The sequence below is a fragment of the Bos javanicus genome, chromosome 6, assembly GCF_032452875.1.
Source record: "Bos javanicus breed banteng chromosome 6, ARS-OSU_banteng_1.0, whole genome shotgun sequence".
Taxonomy (NCBI): domain Eukaryota; kingdom Metazoa; phylum Chordata; class Mammalia; order Artiodactyla; family Bovidae; genus Bos; species Bos javanicus.
This window is the reverse complement of record NC_083873.1, coordinates 114,184,713-114,198,971: the sequence shown is the minus strand read 5'-3', so window position 1 is coordinate 114,198,971 and position 14,259 is coordinate 114,184,713. Positions and strand designations below refer to the sequence as shown.

General features: G+C 56.3%; 1 protein-coding gene across 2 annotated transcripts in view; it reads right to left on the bottom strand.

Moving 5' to 3' along the window:
* The window catches only part of SORCS2 (sortilin related VPS10 domain containing receptor 2), a 493,339-nt gene that overhangs the window by 74,983 nt on the left and 404,097 nt on the right, over nucleotides 1–14,259 (bottom strand). For both annotated transcript variants that reach the window (XM_061420930.1, XM_061420932.1), the window contains exons 4-5: nucleotides 11,591–11,755; nucleotides 2,270–2,343 (exon numbers count right to left, since the gene is read on the bottom strand). In XM_061420930.1, the coding sequence (XP_061276914.1) occupies nucleotides 2,270–2,343; nucleotides 11,591–11,755 (239 nt within the window). The remainder of the gene's footprint in view (nucleotides 1–2,269; nucleotides 2,344–11,590; nucleotides 11,756–14,259) is intronic.

Sequence of the window (14,259 nt, the reverse complement as noted above, 5' to 3'; positions counted from 1 at the left end):
CTCCTCTCAGGATAGAGGCCCTGCCTCTTGCCGCCCACCTGGCAGGCACTGGAGCTCACGGAAGAGGAAGGCTGAGGCTTTATGGGTGGACCCAGGCTGGAGTGCCAAGGCCAACTTGGAAATGTCTGGGGAATGCAGGAGAGCAGACTGCTTGGCAGAGCAGCCAGTGGCTTGGCCACCGGCCACAAGCAGAAGCAGTCATGGCCTGGGGCTGCTGCTTCCGGGCGGTGTGACTGAGGACACATGCCCTGGCCTCTCTCCACTTTGCCCTCTGTAACATGAAGGAGGGACAGTCGGGGCTGTTGTGTGGATTTCATAAGATGATGCGCTTGGACCCATGGTCGGTGCCTGGTGGATGGTCAGTGTTCACAACGTGGCTGCTGCTGGGAGGCCCTCACGATTCTGTCCCAGTGCCATTTAGAGACTAGCAGGGAGGTGATGAGCCAGAGTCATCACGGTCCCAAAACACAGTAGGTCTCCCAGTCCCTGGCCATGGCCCCAGGAGGTCAGTCTAATGAGCTCACTTGCTTAAGAGTCTCAAAACATGAAGGTCTTAGAACATGGGGCTTTGGCAATTCCTGCTGTCAGGTCAAAGACAGAAACCTGGGGAAGAAATCATTTGATTTGCCAGAGATAACAACGTGTCCGAATGAGCACAAACTCTGCTTTCAGTGTCTGTGGGCCGCTTCTCTCGGTGATCCCAGAGGTCTCCCTGGGACTGGACGCATCAGGGGAGCTGCCAGCTCTGCTATCTCCCAGGCCACCAGCTCAGGGACCGCCCCTCCCTGACCCCTCCCCCTCCTAGCCCCTGCCCTTCTCCTGACCCCTCCCACCTCCTAGCCCCTCACCTCCTCCTGATCCCTCCCAGCTTCTGATCCCTCCCTCCTCCTGGCCTCTCCCCCTCCTCATGACCCCTCCCTCCTCCTGACCCCTCCCACCTACTAGCCCCTCCCCTCTCCTAACCCCTCCTACCTCCTAGCCCCTCCCCTCCTCCTGACCCCTCCCCTCCTGACCCCTCCAACCTCCTGACCCCTCCTCTCCCCCCAGCTTTTCCCCACCTCCTGACCCCTCCCCACTTCCTTGAGCCCGTGTTGACAGGAATAACAAGGCCTGACACTGGTGCCCTAGTTTCTGAGGAAGACCCGAGTTCTCGCGAGGGCAGCCATGTGGTGGAAGGCGCACCGACAGGCCATTGCTCCAGGGGAGAGACCAAGGCTTCCCTTCTGCGGCCTGTGGCCCTATGTCAGCCAGCTAGTTCCTGGTCCTGATTGGCATGAAGACACTGAAGAGGCAGAGGGGATGGGCAGGGAGTTGTTTCCACGTGTTTGTCCCGAGGAAACAGGATTGTGGCCTGGCAGGGAGTCCATGTGTTAGTGTGTGGCCCAAATGACATGCGAAGCAGAGAACACGAGTGTATGTGTGCGAACACATCCACACTCAGGAATCACACCTTGGTAGAAAGAGCTTGTCTCTCTGTGCACCTCTAGAGGCCGCGGGAACCCCGTGCTCAGCTCCCCTTCCCTCTGCCCGTGGACCTCGGCCAAGTCTCATCCTCCGTGGGCCTCACTCACTCTCTCATCCAACAAGCATTTCCTGAGCACCGGAGCCCCATTGCTGGGGCAGTGAGACCGGAGAGCTACCTACGCAGACCGATTTTGATCAGCTCCCAAGAGATGACAGAAATGGGGAGGGGGCCGGGGCGCTGGCTGGGGCTGCACAGCCCGGCAGTTAGTCAGGGGCTGAGTCAGGACCAGGCCAGGGGGAGGGAGGGGGCAAGAGAGGAGGGAGGGTGCAGGGGAGGCAGTGGAGGGAGGCAGAGGAGAGGAGGGAGGAGGCAGAGGGGATGAGGGAGGGGGCATGGGAGGAGGGAGGGGGCAGAGAAGAGGAGGGAGGGGGCAGTGGGGTGGAGGCAGGGAGCAGAGGGGAGGAGGGAGGGGCAGAGAAGAGGAGGGAGGGGGCACGGGAGGAGGGAGGGGCGGTGGGGAGGAGGGAGGGGGCAGGACAGACCTGCCGAGGGGCAGGAGGCCTGCCGAGCGTGGGTACTGTGCCCGGGTCATGGGCATTAGCGCCCCCATCTACTGTCGAGGAAGCGGAGGCCCAGAGAGGGAGACTCACGTGTAAACAAACACACATGTGGCCTGGGAACACCGAGCCCCAGCCCTCGGCTTTCTGACACCGCCCAGCAGAGCAGAGAGGGTGCCCTGGAGGCCCCCCCCCGGGGGGAGGAGGGCAGGGCTGGGGGCCCCCGGGTCCCGTGGGGCGCGCTCACCAGAACACGTGGTCTTTGGTCGCTCGCTCCTGCAGAAGGGTCCACTTCCTCCCCAGGTCAGACGACACGTAGAGCTTTAGGGCAGAAGGAGCAGAGAGGGAGGTCTGGTTATGACCGAGGAGCGAGCCTCTTCCCAGAGGCCCGTGTGCCCTGGACGTGGAGCACCCCGTGGAGGCGGGTCAGGGGAGTGGGGAGGGCAGGCCCTGCAGACCAGTCTCCAAGAGGCAGAAGGTCTGGTGGGAACTCCACACCCGGCCGTTCTTGACCCCAGGCCGCTGGGAGGACCCTAGAGACGGCGGGTGTGGCGTGTGGCAGAGGTCCTGGGCACGGTGTGTCTGGGTGCAGGCACGTGGGAGGGACCTGAACGTCCCTTAAGGTCTCCTGGTGGGTGGGCGCTGGGGAGGAGGGGCAGGAAGGGAGGGCTGGTCAGTGCAGCAACAGCAGCGCCCCCTCTGCAGGCTGGCTTGGGCCTTGACTGCCGCAGTGACCCAGGGCCTGCGCTTAGGGTTCATGTTCTGCAATCACTGACTCCAAAGACCCAATCCTTTCAACTTTGAACTTGAGGTTTCGTGAGTGAAGCCAGGTGGAACAATGAGCTGACGTGGGGCTCGGGGTCCCTGGGGGGAGTGTCGAGCCCACCATTCTCCTGGACAGAGCTGCCCGGGGCGAGGCGGAGACCACAGGAGCCAGCACCCCATGCCCGCCTGGTGCCTCGATCCTGATCCGTCCTGGGTCCACCCACACTGTCAGTCTGGGTGCCTGGACCTCTTTGCCCCCTTGCCAACAGTGGCCCTGAACGCTGCAGATCCCATGACTGCCTGGGAGAGAAACTTCTGGAAAACGTCCCTTCTGTCTTTCCCACAGCCGCAGAAAAGCAGACAAGCTCCTGCACGAGTGCTTCCTCCTTGCCAAGAGCATCTCCAAACCTCCTAACCCCGGGGACTCGTGAGAAAACGCCCCACTTCAGGGTGGCTGTCCCCGCCGTGAACATCCCCAAGAGCCTCCAGAGAGTCACTCTGAATGGTCGTCTGAGGGACACGCTGTGACCTTGGCAACAATCGTGAACACTTGTTCCTTTTTTTTTTTTTTAATTGATTACTCCAGTTATTTTTCAAGTGTCTTGAAGTTTGGGTACATTTTAAAAAATAATTTTATTTATTTGTTTTTGGCTGTGCTGGGCCTTCATTGCTGCCTGGGCTTTTATTTAGTTGCGGCAAGCAGGGGCCACTGTCCCGCTGTGACACGGGGGCTTCTCATTGCCGGGGCTTCTCTTGCTGCAGAGTGCGGGTTCTGGTGTGCAGGGGCTTCAGGAGTTGTGGCATTGAGCTCCGTAGTCTTGGTTCCTGGTCTCTAGAGCACAAGTTCAACAGGTGTGGTGCACAGGCTTAGTCCTCACAGCACGTGGGGTCTTTCCCCGACCGGGGATCGAACCTGCATCTCCTGCATTGGCAAGTGGCTTCTTTACCATGGAGCCACCAGGGAAGCCTGGTCCTTTTTCATAAACAAAACTTGGAGTTGCTCAGCATCTCCTGTATTGGCAAGTGGCTTCTTTACCATGGAGCCACCAGGGAAGCCTGGTCCTCTTTCATAAACAAAACTTGGAGTTGCTCAGCTTCTCTCCTCTGCTCTCACCTGCAGGGAGAGAACGCCCGGTCTGCGAGGTTTTCTTCCCGGAAGAGGCTGAGAGTCTGCGTCTTAGGCGGTCTCCCGCTCAGTGCCGGTCGCCCCCACCAGCTACCCCTCCAGGGCTTCCCAGCCCTGGGCTACTTAGAACCAGAGGCCCTCCACCTTCCTCAGCAGGCTCCCATTGTATTGAACCCTCGCTCTTTTCTGGGTCCATCTCTTTCCTCTCTCTTGCCTCTTGGCCTTCACACATGCTGTCCCCTCCACCTGGAACAGCCCTCCTCTCCTCTCCCACCCCCAGGCTGACTCCTCTCCCTGAGGGCAGTCTCCCTTTACCCATCTGCAAATTGAGAGAGCATGGCTCAGATCCTCAGGCAGTCTAAGTGAATGAAAAAGGAGATGGTAGCTGTCAGTTTCCGGCTGCAGGTTATGAAACCCCCAGCTTAATGGATGGTGGGCTTTTTTCCATTGCTGCCGACGCTTCTGTGTTTATGACACCTGCCCGGAACTTTATGAAGCCTTTCCAATTTGCTCTCGTGGGAGGTGATTTCATAGTGCACTACAGTCGCTGCAGAAATAGAATGTTTCTGCTGAGTAAAAGACCAATACCAGTGAATACACAAGAATAAACACGCCAGGGAGGTCCTGGTTACCACAGCTAAAACCCGCGTGGCAGCATCCTGGGGACAGGCGGGCTTGCTCTCGACGGATGCTTCAAGAAACAGAGTGGAATGGTAGCACGTGCTGCTCTGACGTAAAGATGAAACCAAGCGGGAGTCGAGGGAGAAATAAAGGAGAGGGAGGGGGAGGAGGGCAGAGGGAAGGTGCGTTCGCAGACACATGTGCCGGGGGTTTCACGCAATTCTCAGAAGCACGGCAATTCCACCCGGCGTTCAGCAGCAGGTTGGACGTGTGGTTGGAACAAAGCATCCTTTTCTCCCTTCCTGTAGGGTACCTGGTCATGCCGCAAAGGCTGCAAAGCTGAAATCCAACGTTGCTCGGACTCCCTCGAAGCTAGACTTCTGGGTCAGACAGACGCACTCGTGCAACGCAGACGCACCCTGGCCTTTTGCCATGGAATCAGTTCCCTGCGGCCTTAGCCATCTATTTATTGAAATACACTTTTGATATTCATGTCAGCTGTACAGCGCAGTAATTTATATATATATATATATAATTTGTTTATAAATAATGTATATAATTTTTATATACATTCCCTTTCCCTTCTCCAGGGGAGCTTCCCAACCCAGGGAATCGAACCCAGGTCTCCCGCATTGCAGGCAGATTCATTACCAGCTGAGCCACCAGGGAAGCCCAATGTATATAATAATATATAGTAAATCATATATATATATGCTTTATATATATATGTTCTTTGCTTTTCAGATTCTTTTCCTTATGAGTTATTACCACATGCGAGGCTGGCCCCCTGCACTGTGTGGTAGCTTCTTGTTTATTTTATATGTAGTATATTTTGTATGTAGTAATGTGCATATATGTTAGGCTTCCCAGGTGGTACCAGTGGTAGAGAGCCTGCCTGCCAATGCAGGAAGCGTAAGAGGTGTGGGTTTGATCCCGGGGTAAGGAAGATCCCACGGCGATGGGCATGGCAAGCCACTCCAGTATTCTTGCCTGGAGAATTCCATGGACAGAGGCCCTGCTGGGCTACAGTCTATAGGGTCGCAAAGAGTCGGACACGACTGAAGCGACTTTGCACGCACGCATGCAGAGTCTGTGTGCTAATCCCAACCTCCTAATTTACTCTTCCTCCTTCAGTAACCATAAGTTCCTTTTCTATGTCTGTGGGTCTATTTCTGCTTTGTAAATAGATTTATCCGCACCTTTATTTTTAGATTCCACATGTCCGTGCTGTCATATGGTATCTGTCTTTCTCTGTCAGGCTTACTTCGTATGATAATCTCTAGATCCATCCATGTTTTTGCAAATGGTATTATGTCATTCTCTCTTACTGCTGAGTAATATTCCATTGTGCGTATGGACCGCCTCTTCTTCATCCACTCCTCTGCTGATGGACAGTCAGGCTGTTTCTATGTCCTGGCTCCTGCAAACTGTGCTGTAGTGAGCACTGGGATGCACGTGTCTTTTCAAATTATGGTGTTCTCTGGATATATGCCGGGGAGTGGGATTGCTGGATCACGTGGTGACTGTTTTGCTGGCCAACAAGGTCATGGGGACGTGGTTCTGGGGGCTGGAGGGGCCTTTGTGGTGGAGGCAGCCGCAGGACCAATCACTGGCTCTGTGGACGTTCCCAGGCAGTGTAGGCTGCAGCAGTGATGACTTCCGATGCCTGGACCCCAGCATCAGCTGCTTGTTCTTGACCTTGGTGATCCCAGCAGAGCTCCTGGTACCCCGCCTTCCCCTAATGGTCCAGATCCTCAGGCTTCTGGGAGGATCCTTGGGAATCTGGTCTGAAGCCCCCCTTCCAGAGTCCCGGCAGTTTAGAGAGGACCCAATTGCCCTAAATCTTAAATCCTTTTTCTACTAAAATATCCAGAGTGAGGTCTCTTTCCTGCCTGAGCCCCGTCAGACACAAAGGTCAGAGCAAAAACAAACACACTCAGAGCTATAAGATTCTCACTGCTTACAAAGCTGTTCTCCTGACCACAGAGCCCCCTCATCCCTTCTCAGGAGAGTTCTTGTCTGCCCCACCACCAACCCCTGGAGGATTACTGGGGCTCATTTTCCTTTCTTTTCTTGTGCGATTATCTTTGTTGCTCGGAAGTTCTATTAAAAAGTAAACTTACATCCTGATTCATTCTCTAAGCACCTGTTCAACCCCTCCTCCAGGCAGGCTTCCCTGATTGGCCAAGGTGTCTTTTCTCCTCTACTAAGTTGTCAATCCTAAAGGAAATCAGTCATGAATATTCATTAGAAGGACTGATGTTGAAGCTGAAACTCCAATACTTTGGCCACCTGATACGAAGAGCTGACTCATTTGAAAAGACCCTGATGCTGGGAAAGATTGAAGGTGGGAGGAGAAGGGGACAACAGAGGATGAGATGGTTGGATAGCATCACCATATGAATGAATGGTGAGTTTGAACAAGCTCTGGGAGTTGGTGATGGACAGGGAGGCCTGGTGTGCTGCAGTCCATGGGGTTGCAAAGAGTTGGACACGACTGAACTGAACTGAACTGAAGTTTCTGGAAGGCAGTCTCATGCTCAGACCAATTTCTCACAGTGCTGGGAAGTGAGGAGGTTCTTGACAAGGAGCAGAATAAAACATAAGAGTGGGTCTATTGATGTTTTAGAGGTTAAGTGCCCAGGGCTCTGTCTTCGAGTGCATCTGAGGCTCAAGTGGAAGGAAACAGATTGGTCAGTGTCATACCAGGGGTCCTTAGCAAGCTGACATGGGGGTCAGGCTGTCCAGCTCTGATATCCTTTTGATCCCAGGAGCCTAATGCAATTTGCTGAGCCTTGAAAGAAAAACCACTGCCTTTGGATCTCACCCAGGGAGCCTGTCCAGGATCCAAATAGGGTAGCCTCAGTGAAACAGTAAAGGAGGGAACTAGAAATAGGGAGTTAGGGCAGTCTGAGCAGGGGAAGAGGGTCTGTCTGCTAGAGGAGGCGGCAGGCATCTGAGCGGGGAGGGACGGGGAGAAAGCAGAGGAAGGCATTTGATTTTGTAGACATTTGTAAGCCCCATGTGAGCCGGATACTGATGTCCAGCCTGCAGTCCACGTGCCTTTGGCACGTGACTTGCTTTGCCCATGGGAGGGGATGTGATGTTTTCCAGGTATAAGCAGACACATGAAGGTCCCCGTGCGGCTTCCTCTGCTCCTCTGTCATGAGACTAGCATGTCCACAAGTAACCACTGATTCCTGAACTAGAGACCCGAACCCTGCCCAGGAGCCACGGCTAGCCAGTCCCAGCCAAGCCCGCCAGGACCCCCGCTGACTAAGACCCGGGAATGAGAAAGAATGCTTGCTGCTGGAGCCGTGGAGCTCTGGGGCTGTGTGTTACTCAGCACTAGAGCAGCAGACACCTGCCTTCCACACCAGGTCTGTGGGCATCAAAATCAACGTTGTCCGCCCACGCCATCCGGCTTCTGGGGAGTTAGCGAGATTCCTAACCCCTGAAGCCTAAAAAGCCGAAAGCCCTGCTGTCACTGTTATTGATGTCCTCAAATTCCTCATTCCCTTTACAACCACAATGAAGCCTGTCTTCTCCCCCTATTCTTTCCTGATAGTCACAAAAAGAACCAAAGAAAATAACTGAGATTTCAGCTCCATTAATTTTTCAGGGCACCATAAATTAAAGACCAATTGCAATGCAGTGGATTTCTGCAGGAAAATAAGTCCCTGTGATTGTGCTTTAGTCTAATTACATGGAAAGCTAAGTAGCGCTATTAATACCCCAGAGCACATGCTGTCCCAAAGGAGAGCACCTGGAGCAGAGGCAGCCCGCCAGGCCAGGGAATTTCAGGGACATCCCGAACTTCAGGCAGTCAGTGAGGACCAGGTCTTGGCACGAGACTTGCTTTGCCCAGTGGTGTGTGAGTGGGTGTGATATATTCCAGGCCAAAGCAGACACACTAAATTGAGGACCACCGAGGAGGCCAGGTCCTGTAGACAGCCATGGCTCAGGCCAGACCGGAAGCTTCATTTGGAGGTCCCTGACCACGGTGGTCCCTACTGGTAGAAATCCATTCATTCATTTGTCCAGCTGCCATCGATGCATCTATATCATCCATCCACCCCATGCATCCATCCTTCCATCCATCCACCATCCATCCTCCCACCGACCTATCCATCCACCCATCCATCCACCCACCCACCATCCATCCACCCCCATGCATCCATCCTTCCATCCATCCACCATCCATCCTCCCACCCACCTATCCATCCACCCATCCATCCACCCACCCACCCACCATCCACCTCCATGCATCCATCCTTCCATCCAACCACTTATCCATCCTCCCATCCATCCCTCCACCTACCACCATCCATCCATCCCTATGCACCCATCCTTCCATCCATCCACCTATCCATCCACCTTCCATCTACCCACACACCCACCCATCTAGCCACCCATCCACCCACCGATCCATCCATCCATCCACCCATCCACCCATCCATCCAGTCATCTGCCCACTGATCTATCCACTGATCCACCCCCATCCATCCATCCACCATCCATCCTCCCACCCACCTATCCATTCACCCATCCATCCATCCACCCACCCACCATCCATCCACCCCCATGCATCCATCCTTCCATCCATCCACCATCCATCCTCCCACCCACCTATCCATTCACCCATCCATCCATCCACCCACCACCATCCATCCACCCCCATGCATCCATCCTTCCATCCATCCACCATCCATCCTCCCACCCACCTATCCATTCACCCATCTATCCACCCACCCACCATCCATCCACCCCCATGCATCCATCCTTCCATCCAACCACTTATCCATCCTCCCATCCATCCCTCCACCTACCACCATCCATCCATCCCTATGCACCCATCCTTCCATCCATCCACCTATCCATCCACCTTCCATCTACCCACACACCCACCCATCTAGCCACCCATCCACCCATCCATCTACCCATCTGCCCACTGAGGCATCCACCCATCCACCCATCCATCTATCCACCCATCCATCCACCCATCCACCCACCAATCCATCCCCCTTCCTTCTATTCTTCATTCAATATTTCCAGCCAGGAACTTGAGATAAAATTGTGAAAGAAATGGCCAGGCATAGCCCCACCCTCAAAGAGCTTACCTCAAGTGTGTGTGTAAGGTACAGACAATAATCAAATAATGACACAAGTATTTAATTGTGCATTGTGACCCATCCTTGGAAAGAGAGTCAGTCACTGGAATCTGGAAGAGTGTGGAATGGTGAGTCCCAGGCAGGTCTGGGGGCACCCAAGGAAGCTTCTGACCCAGATAGCTTCCATCTGCTCCAGACCCGGGCTCTGCCTTTTCCACCCTTTTCCAACCCTGGGAGCTGGCCTGTGTAGGCGGCATCCACAGGCCCCCTTCTCCCTGGCTTCTGGTGGGATTCAGCTCACAGGAAACTGAGGACAGGAGGAGAGGGATGGGTACCAGGACTCCTGTTCTCTAATTGCCCACACACACAATTTCTCGGGGCTGAGTGACTCTCCCCGGGGCCAGCCTCCTCCTCAGCCCTTTTGCCACAATGGGGCACCAGGCCTCCTATCGGGCAAGGTGGTTGGCTGAAAAGTGAAAGTGAAAGTCTCTCAGTCGTGTCCGACTCTTTAGTCCATGCGACCCCATGGACTATACGGTCCATGGGATTCTCCAGGCCAGAATACTGGAGTGGGTAGCCTATCCCTTCTCCAGGGGATCTTCCTAACTCAGGGATGGAACCAGGGTCTCCTGCATTGTAGGCAGATTCTTTACCAACTGAGCAATCAGGGAAGGCTGAAAAGGTCCCCCTCAAAATATCTGTCAGAATCCCTGGAAGCTGTGAAAGGGACCTGATGGACCGAAAAAGGACTTTGCGGTCAATTCACTGAAGATGCTTAGATGGGAAGGGTGGTCTGGATTATCCAGGTGGGGCAGAGGGAACTCACACACACACTCACACACGGCAACGTGAAGACGGAACAGGAAGAGTTGAAGACGCTGCCTTTGAAGCTCAGCGTGACTCGCCACCAGCCACAGAATTCCAGAAGCTGGTGGAGGCGAGGGAGCCTCCAGGGGGAGAGTCACCCCACAGACCCCGTGGCTGTGGCCTCATGAAACTGATTTGGGGCCTTTGGCCGATACACTTTTGTTGTTTTAAGCTGTCAGGTTTGTGGTCATTCCTTACGGTGTCTGTAGGAACCCAACCCAGGCCTTTCCTCCAGGTGGGCGGCCCCTCCTCCAGGGGCCCTCAGCCCGCCCCTCCCAGCCCCGGAGTCTCCCACCGCACCCAGGCTTGCCCTGGAGAGAGCCCCTCACCGTGTACTCCTCAGTCACCCGTGAAGGTGCCCTGGACTGCCCGCAGAGGAGAGGATGCTGGTTTGGGGTCAGAAAGACAATTCCCTCTCCTGGTGAAGGTGGAAGAGGCTTCCAGGAGGAGGGAAGGGCCTGGGGTGGGAGGGTATGTGGAATGTTCTGGAAGTGGAGGGAGGCCCCACGGCTGGAGTGTGCTGGGGGGCAGAGTGGAGGGTCCTCATAATTATCCACTGTCCATCAACCATCTTGTGAGCCTGTTGTACCTCACCTCCATCCCACTGGCTCTCACTTGAACCCATGAGCTTCTGAGGGGCACCTGACCACTCGGCCCCAGGGAGCAGGGGCTGAGGGGGTCCCCGACCCCAGCCCCGGGGAGCAGGGGGTGATGGGGTCCCCGACCCTAGCCCCGGGGAGCAGGGGGTGAGGGAGTCCCCGACCCCAGCCCCGGGGAGCAGGGGGTGAGGGGTCCCCGACCCCAGCCCCGGGGAGCAGGGGCTGAGGGGGTCCCCGACCCCAGCCCCGGGGAGCAGGGGGTGATGGGGTCCCCGACCCCAGCCCCGGGGAGCAGGAGGTGAGGGAGTCCCCGACCCCAGCCCCGGGGAGCAGGGGGTGAGGGGTCCCCGACCCCAGCCCCGGGAGCGGGGGTGATGGGGTCCCGGCCCCAGCCCCGCGGAGCCCTCCTGCCGCCCAGGGCTCCCGGGGCCCGGGTGATGGGGAGGCTCCCTGCCCTCCGGGCTGCCCGGGCGGCTCACCTTGCCCTCCTTTGCGTAGGCCAGCACCTTGTCCTCCTCCCGGGGGTGGAAGATGAGCGTCTCCACGGAGAAGGGGACGAGCTGCTTTTGGAAGGTGGCACCCTCGTCCGCGCTGAGGAACAGGCTCTGGTCCCGGTCGCTGAGCGAGGAGCTCACGAGGATGATCTGAAAGACACAGGTCAGGAGAGGCATCTGCACTCTGGGGAGCCACTGCCTGCAGCGGGCTCCCCGCAGCCCCAAGAGGCAACCGGCCCAGGCGACACCTGACTCCAGACTTCCCGCCTGCAGAGCCCGGATGGCAGATTCCTGAGGTTCGGAGCCCTGTTTGTGTACGGCCGCCCCAGGACACTGACTTGTCCAGTGAGAGCTCTGCAAGGGCTGGGGCAAGGGGTGGGGCGGGCCCGGAGGAGGCTTATTGTGAAGAGCACCGGGAGCAGGGGCCGTGTGGGAGGCTGCCTCGTCCTAGCTGGAGGCTTCGGGGTGGAGTCGGAGCCCACCTTCTGTATTCTCTCCCTGACCTCAAGCCCAGCATTGGATCACGCTGGAGATGACGGGAGATGCATACATCTTAGAGTGGCCTCGACTCCACTCCAACGTGAAACTGATGGCAAGGCGCCCCCCAGAAAGGACGAGGGGCACCTCCACCATGCGCACCCCCCTGCCCCCACCCCGGGAGGTCCCTTCACATTTGCCTTCCTTCCAGGTTCCTCTTCTCACAGGTACAAGCCCTGCCGGGCTGTGTGTGAGGATTGTCCCCCCGTCACAGAAAGGTCAGGACAGGCCAGCCAAGGGTCAGAACAGGGCGGCCCTGGGGCCACTCGGCAGAATGACAGGGCCCTGCGGAGGGACTCACACGTGCCTGGTGCCAGAGAAGGTCGACCAGCCGAGGCTGAGTCAGGAGCACCGGAACACAGGGTGGAGGGGCTGGGAGCCAGGTGGTCCTGCCCCCGCCCCCCAGCACTGTGGCCCCGCCTCCTGCTCCATCAGAAGAGCCATTCCTATGCACGGACCTTGTAGAAACTTCATGGCTCTTCACAGCCCCAGGAGATGCCAACACCTGTATGGGGGTCCTAGGACCCTCCCGACTGCCTCCCTCCCAGCCTCACGTGCGGCCTGGCCTTGCCTGGCAAGGTCCACGCCCCTGCCCATGTCCCTGTCCACCTCGGTGCACACCTGGGATGGCCTTCCTCCCCAGGCTGGTTGGTGCTCCTGCTGCAAGGCTGCTGGGGGCCCGGGACTTGTCCTCAACACGCTCACCCCATTTCATGGAAGAGGCCTCCTGCACGGGGACTGGGGCCCTGTCAGGTCTGGGGTACATCTGTGGAGGTCACTACTGATGCCCTCCCCTCCGCATCCCTGCAGGGCCTGGGCGTTCCACACGCAGCATGAATGAGTGAGTGAATGAATGAGGGAGGGAATGAATGAGGGAATGGATGAATGAATGAGGGAAGGAATGAATGAATGAGGGAAGGAATGAATGAGGGGAGGAATGAGTGAACTATGTGTCGGTGGAGCAGGGGGCTGGGCACACACACTCTGTCTTTGGATCAGTTCAGTTCAGTTCAGTTCAGTCACTCAGTCGTGTCCGACTCTTTGCGACCCCATGAATCGCAGCACGCCAGGCCTCCCTGTCCATCACCAACTCCTGGAGTTCACTCAAACTCATGTCCATCGAGTCAGTGATGCCATCCAGCCATCTCATCCTCTGTCATCCCCTTCTCCTCCTGCCCCCAATCCCTCCCAGCATCAGGGTCTTTTCCAATGAGTCAACTCTTCGCATGAGGTGGCCAAAGTACTGGAGTTTCAGCTTTAGCATCACTCCTTCCAAAGAACACCCAAGACTGATCTCCTTTAGAATGGACTGGTTGGATCTCCTTGCAGTCCAAGGGACTCTCAAGAGTCTTCTCCAACACCACAGTTCAAAAGCATCAATTCTTCATCACTCAGCTTTCTTCACAGTCCAACTCTCACATCCATACATGACCACTGGAAAAACCATAGCCTTGACTAGACAGACCTTTGATAACCCAGCTCAAATTCCATGCCTGTGTGACCAGTACCCTCTGTGGCTCAGTCTCCTTGTCTGCAAAATGGGAAATGACGGGTGCCCGACACCGTGAGCCCACCATGGAGGTCTAATATGAACGCGACCAGCCGGCCTGTATTACCATTCCACGTGGCGACTGTCATTGGGTCGCTGTCCCCTCTGCTTGGCAGGTGGGAAGACTGAGGGGAGGCGGGCTCCTGTGGTCACAGAGCCATGCTGGGTAGGGCCAGGGTCAGTGGTGATTCCACACAGGGTGGAGTTTTAGCTGGGATGCAGCCGGCAGCCTGGGTGGGACTAGCCTGGCCCAAGATGAGCTCAGCTTTCCCTGGGAGGGAAAGTACAATGAGACGCCCCCAGAATACTTTCCCAAACCCCGACATGCCTCTGGAAGACAACGAAGCACGTGGAGCATAAATCAATGAGCTGCACAAAACTCCTGTTTCTTGTGAACAAAGGATACATCAGTATGTTCTTTCTTTCCAAGGAAGCCTTACTGGGCTCCTGGGTGAGGTCATTCACCTTCAGCAGAAAGCCTTCTATCCCCCAGCAAGCAGAGGCACATGGAGCCTGATTCCTTGGTGACTCTGATCCCTGAGAGGTGGACACACGTGCTCTGAGATGT